We start from the raw sequence: 16671 nt of genomic DNA on the forward strand, positions 1-16671 counted from the left end.
CAGCTGCACATCTGTCATGACTATCTCCTGTTCCACCACACCCCGAAAGTGCCCTATTGGGTTGAGCCATTTGAATACAGTGAACTCGCTGTCATGTTCAAGAAACCAGTCTGACATAATTGGAGCTTTGTGGAATGGCACATTATCATGCTCGAAGCATCAAAAGATGAGCACACTGTCTTCTTAAAGGGATGGACATGGTCAGCAACAATATTCAGGTGGGCTGTGGCATTTAAACAATGCTGTATTGGTACTAAGGGGCCCAAAGCAACTTAAGAAAACATCCCCCATACATCACCAGTAGTCTGAACAATTGATGCATGCAGGATCGAACAATCTTTCATGTTTACCATGAATTCTGCCCTACCAACCATATGTTGTGGAAGAAATTGAGATTAATCAGACCAAACAATTCTTCCAATCTTCTATTGATCTTCTATTAGTAAGCAGGTACAGATTGTAGCCTCAGTTTACTATTTCTGTTCTTAGTCTTGCCATTCTCCTCTGACCTCTGGGATCAGCAAGACATTTTCACCCAGAGAAGTACACGCACTGGATATTTTCTCCATCATGTGTCATTCTCTGTAAACCCTAGAGGCAGCTGTGTGTGAAAATCCCAGTAGATCAGCAGTTTTTGAAAGACACAGAATAGTCTGTCTACTTGGCACCAGCAATCATGCCACATTTAAAGTAATCCAAATCACCTTTCTTCCCCACCCCAGTGCTCATTTAAGTACCAAAATAAAACCTTAATGGATTAGATCATTTTGTTACATTAACACAAAATAATCTTGGCCCAATGTAATATAAGAGAAACGTACACACAGATGACCAAGAAAGAGTTACAGTAAGATGAAGCCTGTAGACCATTTCCCCTGAGCAGATTAAGTTGCTTGTGTTTACTGCATTTATTCAAGAGTGAGAAGTAATGATTGTCTGATTTGATGAGACAAAGTCCCCTTGTCTACACCACACTCACTGCACCTCTTGTTGATATGACTTATTTTTATCTCAGTCTGACATGACATCTAGTTAAAAGCTACACAGTACAGCTCTTGTTCCACATTCAGGAAATAGTTGTGATTATGTCTGGATCATTTGGGTGTCAAATGTTTTTACACTTATTTAGACTCAAAGAATCTGGAGAAACTAGTCGATTTTTTAGTAACAACTAAATGTAGCATGGTTTCCAACTTCTAACATTTGCAATAGTATAATATGCCACCCAGCTATGACGCTTGCAGTGTCCAGCACATAATTGCTCATGTGCAATCATAAACTAATAATCCAGCACCAAAAACGTTTATTCCACCCATACTTCGACTCATCACTCGCATGATCCTGGTTCTGATCCAAGAACAAAAAGCCAGTTTTAATTTTCTACAGCTATAGTTTATTTTGTGCATCACTGAACACAATAACAGTCTCAACTTAAAACATCAATTTGTTAAAACTTCTCTCAAATACATACACTGGTAAATTCTGTGATCATAACATTAGCTCAAAATTTATCAAATTACAGATTACAAATTACTCCCTTTCACAGAAATACATTGTGTTTCTACCCAGGGTAGAACTGTCTTCAGTGCACTTAGTGCCATCATCTTTCATCGAAATATTGCACATTACTTTTTCCTTTTCGTTTAGTTCCATATCTTTTACGTACATAGTTAAATGTTTTTTTCAGAATTTTAATCATTTACGTCAAACACAGTCCTAAAAAGTTTGGTCGTTTTTCCAGCACGGTAGACAGGGGCAACACTGGAGGAAAGGGTTTTTCCTCTTGTACTGTATGGCCTTCTTCATATGAACGTGAACTTTTTCAATATATTCCACAGTTTTGCACACATGAGCCTCAATGTTATTGAGCATGGATCCCTGCTCCTCCACTAGTATAGCCATTTGGAGGAACAGTTGGTGGATCTCCTTCATCCTGGCCTCCAGCTCCACCAGGTCCTTGTGTCTGCCTTTGATCTCGCACAACGCAGTGCGGCAAGAGCGTACACTCTGATTCTGAAGGCCTTGGGACAGCTCCGCCCAGCCCTCACCACCTTTGTCCACCAGCTCGTCCAGCTGCTCATCAGTGATTTCTTTCCCCAGTATTGAGGCCTGCCTCTGGATCCTCACCCTACAGGTATTCCTCTGAACCTCTTCCGCTTTACTGTAGTCAGTCATAGCACTGTGGAAGGCGCAGGTCAGTGACTCGTACTGAGCACGGGCAATGCGACTAACAGCACTGTTGGCGCCCTCTTTCTCCTCAAGCTCTTTGCTCTGTTTACCCAGGACCTGTAGACGGGTGTATAGAGCCTCCCCCCGCTGTTGGATCCCTCTAGCAATGGAGTCACAATCCTTTTTAATAAGGGTCAGGCGGTGCACGGAGATGCCAAATCGTTCGTTGTGGGCGCACAGACGTGCCACCTCCAAGTGGAGCAGGGAGATGTCCTTGCGTATGGACTCAGCCTCCTTTAGGATGACCTCAATAGCTGAGGAGCTCTCAAATATTACCGCTTGATGAGACAAAGTCCCCTTGTCTACATCATACTCAAACCCATAGAATTCGGGCTCATACTCCTCCTGCTCGTCTCTAATGGTCTGCAGCCTCTCCAACCTGTCCCGCATTCTGCCTGAGAGACCAGTGTATAAAAAAAGAGAAGTAAAAAGTATAATAAATAAAATCCATAATTCAAAATGATTATCATGAACATTCTTCAAAGTGATGACAAACATGGAACAGAGTAATCTGATCACTTGGCTGTAAATTATTGTGCTTTGTTGCCATAATTTACTAAGGAGGGAACTTTAAGAGCCATCTAGAAAGATTGTTTTAAAAACTGATGATGCAACTGATGCATGTAAGGGCAGTTTTATCTGCAGTAGCCTTTTCCCGTGAGCAGTCACAGCTAAGTGACCAACAGGAATTTCTTAATTTAAACCAGGAACAAGGAAAGCACAATCTCATCCTAAAGCAGACTTTTCTATTTAAATTGAGGTTTTGCAATAGGATGGTGGTTTGTGCATTTATCCAAGTACTTTCTCTACGTTAGGTCTGTCAACTCCACAAGTTGCAGTGTTTTTGGATGGCAGGTATCTTTTCATCAAGTTTCTGTCATAAGCTCAGAAAGTCAGTTTCCTCATTCCGCACCGTTCGAATGAATAACATTCACTTCAAAAGTTGTCTCAATTAAAAATAAGACTTAAACAAGTCTTCAGAAATCATATCTTTCCTTCGAGTTGCCTGTCGAGTGGAGCCCAAATTAAATAGCCAGCAAATCCCATCAATTATCTAGTTGCCTCCAGGTGGCAACACTTTTCCTTTGAAAAAACACAAATCCTTAGACTCACAAATCAAATGATCTTACCTGCTTTAAACAGCCGCCACACTCCGAAAAAGGCGAGTAAATCCTTTCAGCTTGTCTCATTTGACATTTTTGGTGCTCAGCATCTAGCAAGTATGTGTTTAATCTACTGAAGGAAGTTGGCCGTCTACCTTCTGTTCAGCATTGTGTGCGATTGCCGGCCCCTTAACAGGTGACTCACTTAAGCCTTCCCACTGCGACACATAATACTTCCTAGAGTATTGTTTCACCTCATGAATCAAGCAAATGGATTAAGTAAGAAAGCATTCCTGGTAAATGACATGCCCAAAAACAAGAATTAATGAAAATTTACGGAAACAAACAAGAAACCAAAGGGAATTGACTAGACGTCTTGAAAAATGAGTAATAAGCAGCTTTATTTGTTTTGTGACGGCACCTGTGTGCAGGTTAAACAACTGGTTAATGTCATTAGACGCATCATGACAAAGAGCAGCTGTCATTGAGCTGGAGGTCCAGATTTTCTCCAGTTTTCTGTGCGTTTGAGTAAGAACATAGCAGGCCTTTTAAAATGTTAGTGTTCATGCGAATTGTATGTTTAAAAAAATAAACCCAGACACCTATTATATTTAATATATTTTATATTTACTTGTAAGAGAAATCACATAAGACAGACAAAAACATTTTAATATGCAGAAGTTAAAATAAGGTAGCGCGCATGGTGCATCACTAGTACAATCCCTGCAGAAGTTATATCCCTGTTAAACTGCTTCGTTACCGGTACCCTCTGTTTTACTTCAGCCACAACATCCATGGTATTGGTGCTAAGATGTGTAGTGACAAACCAAACATTTCTTCAAGGTTATTTTAATGGAACTTTCAGAAATTGTATAAAAATACCTGAAAGCTAGTTATTAGTAAATGTGTAACCTGAGCAAGCTGAAAAATACCTTCACGTACCATTTGTTTCAAGTATGCATCATGCCTAGGTCATTGTTATTTGACACAGGTTATGTCTCAAACCTTTACTACAGACATTAAAAATCAAGGAATTACATAAATAGAGTTTTATGAAGTTTAACCCAAGAATTTTTGCATTTAAACCAAGCAGTTTGAACCCTTTCCCTCAAACCTTCATTTTACTCTCTGAGAAAATATTAGGCTACTACAAAGACCGTGATGATAAATATTGTGAAAATAACATTTTCGTGACACGTTGAACATTTTGAATATCCTAAGAGCTAGATGTCATCGTCTTTGTCATCCTGTTGTACTGATTAGTCGACGCACGGAAAACAGCTGCAAAACATCTTTCTAAACGGGTTCTTGCTGTCATGGCGTTTTGCCTTGCCAAGTTTGAAGAGGACATCCTGCATGACAGCATCAGTTTTCTGAACGTTGTTCTGGATAGAGTCCAGCATGGGGCCTTGCTCCTCTACCAGCATGGCGATGTCCAGGAATATCTCATGGATGCTCTTGATGCGGCTCTCCAGCTCCAGCAGCTCCTGGTGCCGTTTCTCAACCTGGGACAGAGCCGAGCGCGCCGTTCTGCCTTCAGTCACGATGTTGTCGTTGAAGATGTTCCACTGACCTTTCTCAATCATCTCCTCCACCTCCTCTCCCGTCACCTCGCGCCCCATTATCTCCATTTGCCTCTGGATCTGGGCTTTACAGCTTTCACGGTGGCTCATCTCGGCCGCATTGTAGTCAAACATCGCATCGCGAAAGCCATTACTGAGGCAGGCGTACTGGGTTCTGGCGATACGTGTCACAGCAGAATTTGTGCCGTGCGTTTCTTCTAGTTTCTGCGTCATGTCGTCCATTTTATGTAGACGTGCTAGCACATCCTCAGCTCGCGCCTTGATATCAGCTCCAATAGTGTTAGAGTCCTTTTTAATGGTGCTCATGGTGGTGGTGGCTTGGAACATGCGGGAGTTCTGCTCACGAAGCCTCTTAACTTCCAGGCGGATGAGCTGGATGTCTTTGTGGATACCTTGTGCCTGGGCAAAGATTTCGCCCAGAGCAGGGCTGTTGTCGCTAAACACCACTGCTTCATGAGGCAACTCATCCTCCAGGTCAACATTACTGAAGGAGTCAGAGACAACGGACTCCGCGTACTCCATTGGCTCCATGGGGCCGCTGGACAGCTCCTGGAGGTGAGTTAGTCTGTCCCTCATGGTTGGTCTAGGGAACAAGTGAAGGTTAGAGGTCAAGATGTTTTTCCCTCTCTCTGATTGCTGTTGATCTTAGGCTACGTCCACACGTACACGGGTATTTTTGAAAACGGAGATTTTCCGTTTTCGTTTTAAAAAATAATCCCGTCCACACGTAAACGCAGACATGAAGGGAAACGCTGCTAGGAACATGCCAAAGCAACAGATGGCGATATATTCCTAACCGTGTAGAAATGTTGGCCAATCAGAAGTCTAGAAGCCTCGGTAGGAAATAGTAAACAAAGATGGGGCATAGAAGCAGAACCGAGTCGTATGTGTGGAGGGACAGTAACTGTGTGTGTATATGTAAGCATTTAAACACTGTAGAGAGTACAATTAACAGTAACAGTATTGTAGAAATTCATTTCACCGAAACAATAACGTGGCGCACAGTGTGACGTCAAAAAAGGCGCACACCTTTGACGCTGCGTTTTCTCCGTTTTCTTCGTCCACACGTAAATGCAAAAACGGAGTCTTCGAAAATATCCACCCTGGCAGGCGTTTTTAGAAATCTCCGTTTTCAGTGACCAAAAACGCCGTTTACGTGTGGACGAAAGGTGCAAACGCATAGAAAAATCTGCGTTTTCAAAAATACCCGGGTACGTGTGGACGTAGCCTAACATACAATGGTAAAGCTGACTAATTAAAGAAGGGCCTTTCTCAACGGTGCAACACTAAGCAACTCAAGATCCCCCCTCCCCCTTTTTTTGTTCATAATTAAACACCTTCACACCTTGTCTAAGTTTCATACCAAGTTGAAAATATCTTCCTTCTTCCTTTACGTATAATCCACCCAGCACCAATCACTGGCCTAACAGGTTCTCTAAAGAATAATAAGAGGTGTTCCTTCCTACCAAACTAGTTCCTTCAACTTATGGTCTGTCTGTAGCTAGATTCATTTTGACTTTAAAAACTCACAGACAGAATTTTATATCCGAGTCTGAGAAGCAGTCTAAGTAAAAGATCTTTATATTGTGAAAAAGGGACGGCGGTGACATCATTTAAAGGCATTTCTGGCACTGCCACTACACCCTTCCCGTCTCTAGTGCCCTATCTGATTTTGTCAGTGCTTTTAGTTGAGAATAACTGATAATCTGTATCTTTGATCAAAAAAGCCCTCATACAGTTTTCCAATTAAGATGCAATCTAGTGGATTAAATGTGTATCATAAATACATGCGGTCCTTATCATCATGTTGGATTTTTGTTGTTTTGTTGGTAGACTTATTCAACACTTGACTCACTGTTTCAATATTCAGTGTTTTTTTTTAATCTAGGAAATATTTTGATTAGGGCACAATGTATCGTAAAGTACAATAAAAATGTAAAATAACAATAATAATAGTAAAAAATAATAACTAAACAATTGTGGAAGAAAGGTGTACGTTTTTCCACAAATATATGGACATGGTTTTAGGCTGTGTATATGTCACGCTAGTGTCTATTTCTACTACGATAAATCTCGTTTACTACTAAAAACCCAAAACAAAAACAAATTTAAAATCACTTTTCATTTGTCTGATGGGCCACAACTTAAACTGGTATGTTATCATTTCATCTTCCTTCGCCGTTCATGAGCAACGAGATGAAATAATCTCGTGAAGATTAAAGGAAGGATCCTCACCTGCTTCGCTTTTATGTCCACAGATATCAAAGTTTGTAGGTTGCTGTCAGGTGGCCGCCGTGCCTCAGCAGCATCCTCCTGTTCTGATGTCGACTGCTCCGGGCCGTGAGCACAACAATGGGCCCCACATGCGTAACGCTGCTATATCTGGAGCTAAAGCTGGAATTTTACTGTGTTATTTCTTTTTTGTCAAGCTGACCAACTGCGCCTCGCCATGCAACTGCGGTGAGATGTGACTTGAGGAATGAAGCCCGGTCGGTTTGCTTTGCAGTGACGCCAATTGTGTGGGCCAAGGTGTGAGCAGCGGGTGTGTAACACTCAAGTGAGTGCCAAATGCAACTTGGCGTCTTCTTGTACAATTAAGCAAAACTGTTGGCATGGAACCTTCGAGGTCACCTTTTTTAAGGGGGTTGCGCTTAAAAACGCATTGTGACACTTATTGGCCACGCACTGCGTCTTTGACCTAACATCTAAAGCCGCTGCAGGCTACCTGACAGTTTCCGAGATGAGCGAGTGAAGCCTGAGCTGATTTTAGCTCACGTCAAGATATTTCCCAGCCACGCCCAAATGACTTACACAGTACCGGCTTGTGTTTGTGCAGGAGAGATCAGACTTGTGTGGTTTTACCAGCTTCTTGCACTGTACCCTGACTAGAACACACAATAAATTATGTCTATTAACAGGTTGGTTAGGTTCCAGACATTCAAGCACTATACATATACTAATAAACGTACTAAACTAATAAACAATATTGTTGTGCTTTATTAATGTAAATCTATTGGCAGTATTTACTGAAGGTTTTACTGTTTCCGAGATGCCTGAAAAAGCAAACGGTGTGTCTGCCTCTTTAAGAAAGACTTAAAGTAAAATGTGTGTAGTAGATCTAGTCTTTTTTAATGAGCTTGTGTGGGTTATATGTTTAAACAAATACATTAAAAATTTCAATATATTTTCTTAGAGACAAGGCACAGAACACGGGAATAAAAAATGTTTAATATTTAAAAAGTAATTAAAAGGCAGTAAAACAGATTAGTGCATAAGTAGTGTAATCCCTGCATAACCTATATAAAATTAAATCTCTGTTAAAATGCTGTATTATTGCCACCCTTTCAGGGGTCTGGATGAACGGCTTCTGAAAATCAGCCAAAGTTTAACAGTTCAGTCAGACTACAAATAATTGAAGAATAATTCAGCCTTTCTTTAGCTACAGCAGAGTTTTATTTCTTTTCTGAAACTGCATAAAAATGTTTCTCAAAGTCACAGTTTAAAACAAACAAACACAAAACATCAGACACAAAGTAGACAAATCCCCTTGGGGCTGCGACAGGAAGAGTATCCGACATTTAAAAAAAAAAAAAAAAAAAATATAACATTAAAAAAAATTTGCCAAATCAAGCATCCGCTGTGGCAACACTGTGAATGTGGGAAGAGTCAAAATTAACTTTAATAGCAAATCCCTCACATGATGAGACTAAGCCAGCTTAAAAAACAAACAAAAAAAAGTATCTTCAGCTGCTATGTCCTTTTAAATATTCTTTTGAATGGGTTGTTGCGGTCATGGCGTTTGGCCCTGCCAATTTTAAAGAGAGCATCCTGCACGCCTTCATCGGTTTTCTGAACATTGGTCTGGATGGAGTCCAGCATGTTGCCTTGCTCCTCTACCAGCATGGCGATGTCCAGGAATATCTCATGGATGCCCTTGATGCGGCTCTCCAGGTCCAGCAGCTCCTGGTGACGTTTCTCAACCTGGAAGAGAGCTAAACGCGCAGTTCTGCCTTCAGTCACCACGTTATTGCTGAAGATGTTCCACTGACCTTTCTCAATCATCTCCTCCACCTCCTCTCCCGTCACCTCACACCCAACTATCTCCATTTGCCTCTGGATCTGGGCTTTACAGCTTTCACGGTGGCTCATCTCGGCCTCATTGTAGTCAAACATCGCATCGCGAAAGCCATTACTGAGGCAGGCGTACTGGGTTCTGGCGATACGCGTCACAGCAGAATTGGCACCATGTTTTTCTTCTAGCTTGCACGCCATGCCATCCATGTCACGCAGGCGTGCTAGAACATTCTCAGCCCGCGCCTTTATGTCAGCTCCAATAGAGTCCCTTTTAACAGTGGAGGTGCCATGGAACATGCAGGAGCTCTGCTCACGAAGCCTTTTAACCTCCAGGCGGATGAGCTGGATGTCTTTATGGATCCCTTCTGCCTGGGAAAAGATTTCTGCCAGAGCAGGGCTGTTGTCCAGGTCGACTTTGCTGAGGGACTTGGAGAGAGTGGAGTCTGCATTCTCCACTGGCTCCAAAGGGCTGCCGGACATTGCCTGCAGGTGGCTCAGTCTGTCCCTCATGGCTGATCTGGAGATCACGTGAAGGTTGTAGAGGTCAAAATGATTTTCTATTCACTTAACAAACATTAGTAAAGCTAATTCATTCAAGTGGGTGAGGAGGTGAACCATTTATGTTTGAATTTAAACACACTTGGCGCCTTGCTTGCTTCTCATATCTGATGAAAATAGTTTTCCTTCTTCCTTCAAGTATAATCCACCCACCACCAATCACTGGCCTAACAGGTTCTCCAAAGAGTAGTCAACAATGTTCCTTTTCACCAAAGAGAGATTCATTTTGACTTTCAAAACTGAGCTCTAGAGTTAGAGTTATATCTTGGATAAACAGCCTAAATATTTTCAATGCAAAAAGTACACTTGTATTAACAGGCATTTCAGTCATTGGCACTACACAGGCCTGTTCATCATTCTCCTGTCTGATACATTTGTCCCTGGTTTTAGTTTTAAAAAGCTAAAAACTGTAGCGTTTATGTGATTCTTTTTCAAGCTGAAATTGAATGTTTTCTCTCATAAATACATTTAAATACTCCAGGTGATCACATTGGAAATTTTCATCTGCACTTATTGTTCAGACTCCGAGGATATTTAGATTTTCTCCATATGATTAGTCTCATTAATATTTTCATGATAAATGACAGCAAAGTACACCCAAGCACACTATGGTTATGTCAGTGCATCAGAGAGCAAATATATGGTTCCAACACTATAAAATCCAAAAAAACCCCCCAAAAAAAACCAAAGAAATGTTTTAGAAGAAATGATAACTTAGAGATATCTGATCTTTTCTTACATGTCATACAAATGACTGCCGTCTGTGCTCAGTATCTATCACCATGTAATTTCATAAGTTACCCATACTTTTTGTCAAACCACAAAATCCCACCATTACCATTTCATATGCAACAAGGTCAAATAATCATGCGCACAGTGACAAGATTAAAGGAAAGATCCTCACCTGTTTGATCTTTATCTCTACAAATCAAACTTTGGCCATCATCTGAAGTCTACTAATCCGGACTGTGAGCACAAAAAACAGTCCCACGTGTTACCAGTGCTGCAGCCTCTGAGGTAAAAACTGAAAATCTGCTGTGCTTTTTGTCAGGCTGCACAATTGTGACACTCCGTCACAGTCATGTGACTTTAGGAATGAAGACAGATCAGTTCAACCTTGACCTGCACCACGGGAGCGTCAGTTCTGTAGGACAGCTTTGTAAACATAAACTTGGACCTAGACTTTAAATCAACACACCAGACTTTTTCTGTTCCCACACACAATCTGGTGAATCACCAGTTGATTCACCATCAGCAGCTTTTCTCCTGGCCCCTGATCCTCTGAGTCTCTGTCAAAATGAGATTTCCCATCTGTGACAAATCCCAAATTATCAAAAGAAATAAAATGGTTCTGGATCAGACATGGGTATGAGAAATTAAGATAATGCGCAGTTCATACCACTCTTTTTAAATGACTTTTTAATCATTTTGATTGTAATATTTAATGGCTGGAAAATAAAATGATGCCGCGGCTCATCTGCAGTATCTACACGGCCACCAGGGGAGGGCAGCCTACACTTTCAGAGCAGGTAGGATAAGGTGTGTGCACCTTGTGTATGTGTGTTAGACACACCCAAATGACTTCCACCACTACATGCACAAACAAGTTTGGATTTTAGTAGCTTCTTTTTTTAAAAATTCTTCTGACTACTACACAGTTAGTTATGCCCCTTAGCAATTTAGTTAGGTTTAAGTCAACCCCTGTATTTGGTGACGGTTTTATTATTTTGAGGAGGTCAAGTCTGCTTGAGGCATTTGTAGCACAATGATCTGTCCTGTGTTTAGCACCGCATGTTTTGGCTCCAAAATCGACCACAAGCACAGCTTAGTTGCTTGTTGATCACACAAAGACAAACTATGTTTTCTTATCTGGATAGTTGATGTAGGAAGGGGTGTACGAGCCTAGATAAGAACTTTAAACTTGGATGAACATTCCTGCTGTAAAATACATATTAACTGTTTCTTATCTATAATATATTTATCGCCATCTTTTGAACTATCATTGCACCACAAGGGCAAACCCGGTCTCACTGGAATTTCTATTAGATTAGACGCATTATTATTCTCTTTATATATAGATACATTAGTTTTCCTTAATATTCTGCCAAATCCCTTACTTGCAGTCTTTCTGATACACATCAAATTTGCACGATTGGTACATGACTTCAAGATAAAAATCAGGGTTTAGGCTTCAATCATAGGGAACAGGAATGTAGCTAAACTTACCAGTTCAACTTAGGCCACTAACCCACGCTGTGTATAGAAGCCTAATTTATCACATGCTGTTAATCGAAGAGTGCCGCTCTGGTTTAGGAGTATATTGACAAGTGTTTGCTGATAGGGAACCTGGTTTTAAATTATTCTGATACGACATATGAATTGAGGCATAGATTATTAATACTGATTGTTTGGCCTCCTGTGAATAAGTATGTTTGAGTGAGTGAAACGTTGATTCTTAATGAGCCTGAGACGAAATATAGTTTTACTCATTTACCCCGCTTACATTATTGCATTGGGTTGGATGGATATGTTAACTTACCGACTGAGGTGTATTTTGAACCCACTGACCTAACTCCTCTCAGGGTCTTCAGCACGTGAACTCGCGTGGTCGCGAGCATTCGCTTCTTGTTAGGCTGCTGCTTTCAAGTGTACCCCGGATTTTCAAATGAAAACATATGAGGACTTTAAAATGCTGGTTTAATAACAGCATCTAGACTTGCAAGAAATGTAGCATTTATTGTCTTATTGAAACAGTCTTTCACCTTACCAGTGACTTTGGAGTAAGGAAACAAATGCAGTTCACGGTCGTTTACACACGTTATTAGATAATCAAAATATTGTGGAGGCATATACACACTAACAACAAGGCATCCGCATGTTACTCCTAAACGCATTGTGTTGTCTTAAAAGACCTTTCTTTCTATGGAAACTGCCTATTTGTGGGTGGGAGGATGGAGGAATGGGGGAAAACAAAGCACACCGACCGCTAGTTTTTCATCTTTCCGACTGCCCGTGAAGACAGCGCACCTCCATCAGCACCCTGTTGCAACCTCAACTTTCTTTTTGTTCCTTTCAAGGAACCGGGATAATCACCGCTGCCAGAGACGAAAGGAGAAGAAACACTTTTTAGTCCTGTTTATTTTTTTTTTAAACATAAAACTACAATGAAGTTGGCGCTAATTCGCAGTGCTTACAGCAGTCTCCGGGCACATCCAGTCCGTCCGGGCAGCAGATTTACCGGGTTTTCGCGAAGATGCCTACCGATAGGCATTACCAGCAGTCGGTTGAGCCTCCGAGCGGCAAGCGCTACCTCCAGCACCGGCACCAACCCGAAGTTAACCGGTAACTTTGGGGTACAATCTCAGAAGGGGGATGAGTCTGACTACGACAACCATGTGAGGTAAAATAACAACAACAGCAACAACAATGTAGAGTAAAAGCTTGATTGTGGTGTGCCATGACAAATTATTTTAACAATTAGCTAAAAAAAAAAAAAAAAACGAAGTTCGTTGGAGGGATGGTTATCTACGTGACAAAGGTAGTAAGCATTTCCGGTCTCACCGGCGTTTTGGCCCCTGGCTAGTAGCCACTTCTGCACGTGTCCCCGTGTCAGAGACACCAGCCAGCTGATGCAACCCTTTTCTGTTGTTGCTAAACATGCGACACTGAGCATGTTCCCTAATACACGAGGAACCGAGTCAAAACACGCAGGCGTGGATGAGTGATGCTAACTAGTTTTACAGCTAACATTTAAATGCATGCAGATCTATAACATTTGTACTGAGTGTGAAGAAAATTTGCAAAAGGGATTTATTCAGTTTAAGTTTAACTTTAAAGTTTTGGGCTTTTAACGCATTTGTTAAGGTACAGTATATGTAAACATTTTACCCCCACCCGCCCGCATATTGCCGCATGCGCACTGAAAACGACCATGGGTTGTTCTGGTATCAATCCGATACCAAGTAAATGTAGGGGCAATATTGCACAAACCAATACTGATACAGATACGTTTAACTTTTAAAGGCATCTCATGTAGGGGAGAGCAGTGTGCCATGACTTCTGAGATAAATCGTCACCAATTTATTGGTGTTGATCCAATACCAATATAAGCTCTGGTTTCGATACTATTGATACTCCACAGAGTCTGATGCATCATTCATTAGGAAAATTCCTGCAAATAGACAAAAAATGATGGCTTGATAGGTCCTAAGCAATACTTATCTCACATATTTCACAAGCTAGTCTGTGAATTAAAGTGAACACAGCACCTGACTGCTTCCCACCTTCTCATCAGCTCCATAGTTTGCTGCATGTGCTGCAGACATTACTTGAAAACTTGGTTACACCATGTGCTGCTTTCAGTGTTTCAGCACATGTATGTGTACTTTCTGTATTTCTCAGTGTTCATGTGTTCGATTGTTCTTTCTCTTCTGAGTTACCTCCTCGCATTTGGTCTGTTTTCTTGTTGCATTGCACTGAATTCTCAAAGCCACTGTAGTTATCAACCCCCCATAATTATGCTGCTTCTTTACCTTGCTGCATTCAGTACCTTGAGGTGGTTTTTGTTGTGAATTGGTGCTATATAAATAAACATACCGGTATTTGAACTGAATTATGTATTATCCACTTTCCTGATGGGGGTGTTTTATCCTGCGAGTACCCATTAATAGGTTAATGGGTATTTCTAACCAGGTTGTCTTCTCTTGTAGGAAAGTGGTTCAGAGCACCAGGGAAGCAATTGTGACTCTGCAGAAAAGAAACCCAGCAATTCAACCCTTGTTAGCCATTCTACAGGTACTGTAAGGAAAAACATGAATACTGTTATAGAACAAAAAAATGAGTGCAAATACACTGTCTGATTTTGTAGTAAGCAGTCTTTAAGTGTTGTTAATGCTTAGAAAAAGCGTAGCCTAAACATTTCATGCTAGAAGTCTCCTGATTTGCTTTAATTTTCTCCTGACCTTGAGGGTATCTGTTTTTACTGAAGTTTCATCTCAGCTTTTCCATATTATCAGGGTTCTGTGCGTTGTTTCAGAATTTTATTTTATCTCAAAGGCAGGTGAAGACGATAGTATGCTGGAGATCAATAAGAAAATGGCAGTAAAGGTAATCCATGCCACCGCTTCTCCTTTTTCTGACTTTTCTTCTTCAGCTTGGCCATTTTGTTCTTTTGTAATGTCTACAAAATATCTCCTCTCTCCTTGTCCGCAGATTGGTTTGAACATCACTCAGATTTGTCTGGCAAAGGAGTGCAATGAAGATGATGTAAGTTGATGTGACTCACAAGTTAATTTTCCCCTTAATAGAGAACTCTTCCTCCCCCCTCAAAGTTAAGCAAGTCACTACATGATTACCATTCTCATGTTTGTGCAGCATGTGATTATGGTGCCTGTGTGTTCAGGTCTTCAGTATTTCCAGTTTATTCTTCATTTATCATCTAAGTGACTGAATCAGGTTTTATCCCACCTAGTGATATTTTCCAGCATTATGTAACTGAGATTTGGGGGAACCTTCTTGGCTCTTCATTCAGCTGGAGCCTGCCACTTGAACCATGTAGACATAAGGAATTTATGGGAATAGCTTAGACATTTGACCTGACAGCGGATGATCTATGTTGCCATGCCTGACTTTAGGAGAACTCAGCTGTTCTACTTTTACACATTATCTCGTCCCCCTTTCTCCTGTTTTTCACCTCCTCAGGGATTTCCACTACCACTTTCCCTTTGCTCATTAGGTAGTGCTGATTTGTTAGATTTTGAAGGTGCATGTGCTGTTTGTTTCTCTCTTGACTTTTTTGTAGACTACCACATAAAGTACCTGATTATCTTCAATATTTTCACACTCGTTTCGTCTACCATTTTTTCACTAGATCTCTCAGATGTGTCATTGACTGTTGTTTTTGTTTTTTTTCTTTATGTATGCATGTAGATTGTAGAGGAGTTGCTGAAGTTGAATGATGACCCCAAAGTGCATGGTATCTACCTTCACCTCCCCCGAGGTTCAATCACCAGTCGGGTCCTCAACACCCTAAAACCCGAGAAGGACATCGAAGGGTAAAAACTTGCAGGGGCATAAATATTTAGTCATTGTGATAACTAAAGTGCACTGTGAGGGCATTTATTTTATAAGTTCTATAAATGTAAAAATGTATGTAAGGTTGTTATTCCAATTTAAAATAAATGAATTAACTCACGGTGCGTGTCCTATTGACCCAAATCAGAAAGGACTGCTCACAATTAAGACGTTTGTGCCCAGTGTGTGTAGACACGTGATGAGAAAATGAGCACGGGACCCTTCTTAATCACGATAAATTGATCAGATCTGGTTCAGTTAAGGATAGATTATCCAGAGGAAAAGTATATATGTTGCTCTTGATTAATGTAAAACTTTTTTAACCTAATCCTGATGAAAACTATATATCCTCATATGTTATTCATTAGTACTGTGCTGTGTCTTTAACATTTATTATGTGTGATTGTGTTATTAATATGTGTACTGTTATCCATTGCACTTTATTAATCTGTTATGCTCTGCAAAAAGCCGATGGTTAAATAAAAAATGTAATTTCTATATGTTTTTCTCTTGTTGTAGGATATCAGACTTGAATATGGGCCGTCTGATACGAGGAGACCTGAGCAAAGGCTTTGTACCTCCTTTAGCCAGTGCTGTTTTGGATCTGCTGGAGAACCATGGTGAGTTTCTGCTGAAGGAAACTGAAGGTTTTCCTCTCTCTACACAGTGTCAAAGCGCACAGGAAACATATCAGAAGTGAGACGTTAAGTCTCCCGTGAGATTTTAATTTTAAAACTGAGTTAATGCTTTAGAAACCAATTATATGCCTGACTTTCTGCCATCCTTAACTGCATTGTGCAGGTTTATGCACCTTGTGCCAGAAATAGAGTAGGAGCATATTTTTAGCCAATGAGAAAAATCATCACTTTTAAGAAAGTCACAGTGTTCTGATTAAGTGCATTTGCATTGGTGTGTGTAACCAATCGACTGTATTAAATTACAGTTTATATAAACAGTTGACCCAAAAGCGTCAGTTTGAATGAAAAAGAAATTAAATGCAGCCAGTGTGCTTGAAATATTTTCACGTTTCAGTTCAGTTCAATTTAATTTTA

The 16671-nt window shown here is 40.7% G+C and overlaps 4 protein-coding genes across 8 annotated transcripts in view; 1 reads left to right on the forward strand and 3 right to left on the reverse strand.

The window, feature by feature from the left end:
• Positions 1 to 1370: 1370 nt before the first annotated feature.
• On the reverse strand, positions 1371 to 3590 carry LOC116310747 (syntaxin-11-like). Of its 2 annotated transcripts, none has more exons than XM_031727651.2 (2): positions 3360 to 3590; positions 1371 to 2624 (listed from the first exon to the last, which is right to left on the reverse strand). In XM_031727651.2, exon 2 carries the CDS (start codon positions 2617 to 2619, stop codon positions 1717 to 1719), a length of 903 nt encoding a protein of 300 aa, XP_031583511.1. In that variant the 5' UTR covers positions 2620 to 2624; positions 3360 to 3590; the 3' UTR covers positions 1371 to 1716. The 2 variants fall into 2 exon arrangements, with proteins under 2 accessions (XP_031583511.1, XP_039455376.1); XM_039599442.1 differs by having other exon boundaries at positions 1371 to 2633.
• Positions 3591 to 3937: 347 nt separating this feature from the next.
• LOC116310748 (syntaxin-11-like) lies at positions 3938 to 7737 on the reverse strand. The gene is made up of 2 exons (XM_031727652.2): positions 7151 to 7737; positions 3938 to 5498 (listed from the first exon to the last, which is right to left on the reverse strand). Exon 2 carries the CDS (start codon positions 5489 to 5491, stop codon positions 4592 to 4594), a length of 900 nt encoding a protein of 299 aa, XP_031583512.2. The 5' UTR covers positions 5492 to 5498; positions 7151 to 7737; the 3' UTR covers positions 3938 to 4591.
• A 282-nt stretch (positions 7738 to 8019) lies between these two features.
• Positions 8020 to 12201, reverse strand: LOC116310670 (syntaxin-11-like). 2 transcript variants are annotated; one of them, XM_039599196.1, is made up of 2 exons: positions 12087 to 12201; positions 8020 to 9506 (listed from the first exon to the last, which is right to left on the reverse strand). In XM_039599196.1, exon 2 carries the CDS (start codon positions 9497 to 9499, stop codon positions 8666 to 8668), a length of 834 nt encoding a protein of 277 aa, XP_039455130.1. In that variant the 5' UTR covers positions 9500 to 9506; positions 12087 to 12201; the 3' UTR covers positions 8020 to 8665. The 2 variants fall into 2 exon arrangements, with proteins under 2 accessions (XP_039455130.1, XP_031583387.2); XM_031727527.2 differs by lacking the exon at positions 12087 to 12201 and adding an exon at positions 10452 to 10606.
• Positions 12202 to 12517: 316 nt separating this feature from the next.
• mthfd1l (methylenetetrahydrofolate dehydrogenase (NADP+ dependent) 1 like) overlaps positions 12518 to 16671 on the forward strand; it is a 44994-nt gene continuing 40840 nt past the window's right edge. The window contains exons 1-6 of one of the 3 annotated variants that reach the window (XM_031727653.2): positions 12518 to 12947; positions 14257 to 14341; positions 14603 to 14653; positions 14759 to 14812; positions 15476 to 15600; positions 16139 to 16239. In XM_031727653.2, the coding sequence (XP_031583513.1) occupies positions 12712 to 12947; positions 14257 to 14341; positions 14603 to 14653; positions 14759 to 14812; positions 15476 to 15600; positions 16139 to 16239 (652 nt within the window). In that variant the 5' untranslated portion in view covers positions 12518 to 12711. Of the gene's footprint in view, positions 12948 to 13391; positions 13412 to 13896; positions 13923 to 14256; positions 14342 to 14602; positions 14654 to 14758; positions 14813 to 15475; positions 15601 to 16138; positions 16240 to 16671 lie in introns of those variants that run through there. The other 2 variants (XM_039599195.1, XM_039599194.1) reach the window with 2 other exon arrangements.

The sequence above is a fragment of the Oreochromis aureus genome, linkage group 15, assembly GCF_013358895.1.
Source record: "Oreochromis aureus strain Israel breed Guangdong linkage group 15, ZZ_aureus, whole genome shotgun sequence".
Classification (NCBI taxonomy): Eukaryota; Metazoa; Chordata; class Actinopteri; order Cichliformes; family Cichlidae; genus Oreochromis; species Oreochromis aureus.

Bases quoted from the DNA above. Each gene is read 5' to 3' on its own strand.
- LOC116310747 (XM_031727651.2), bottom strand. From the start codon at position 2,619: ATGCGGGACAGGTTGGAGAGGCTGCAGACCATTAGAGACGAGCAGGAG.
- LOC116310748 (XM_031727652.2), bottom strand. From the start codon at position 5,491: ATGAGGGACAGACTAACTCACCTCCAGGAGCTGTCCAGCGGCCCCATG.
- LOC116310670 (XM_039599196.1), bottom strand. From the start codon at position 9,499: ATGAGGGACAGACTGAGCCACCTGCAGGCAATGTCCGGCAGCCCTTTG.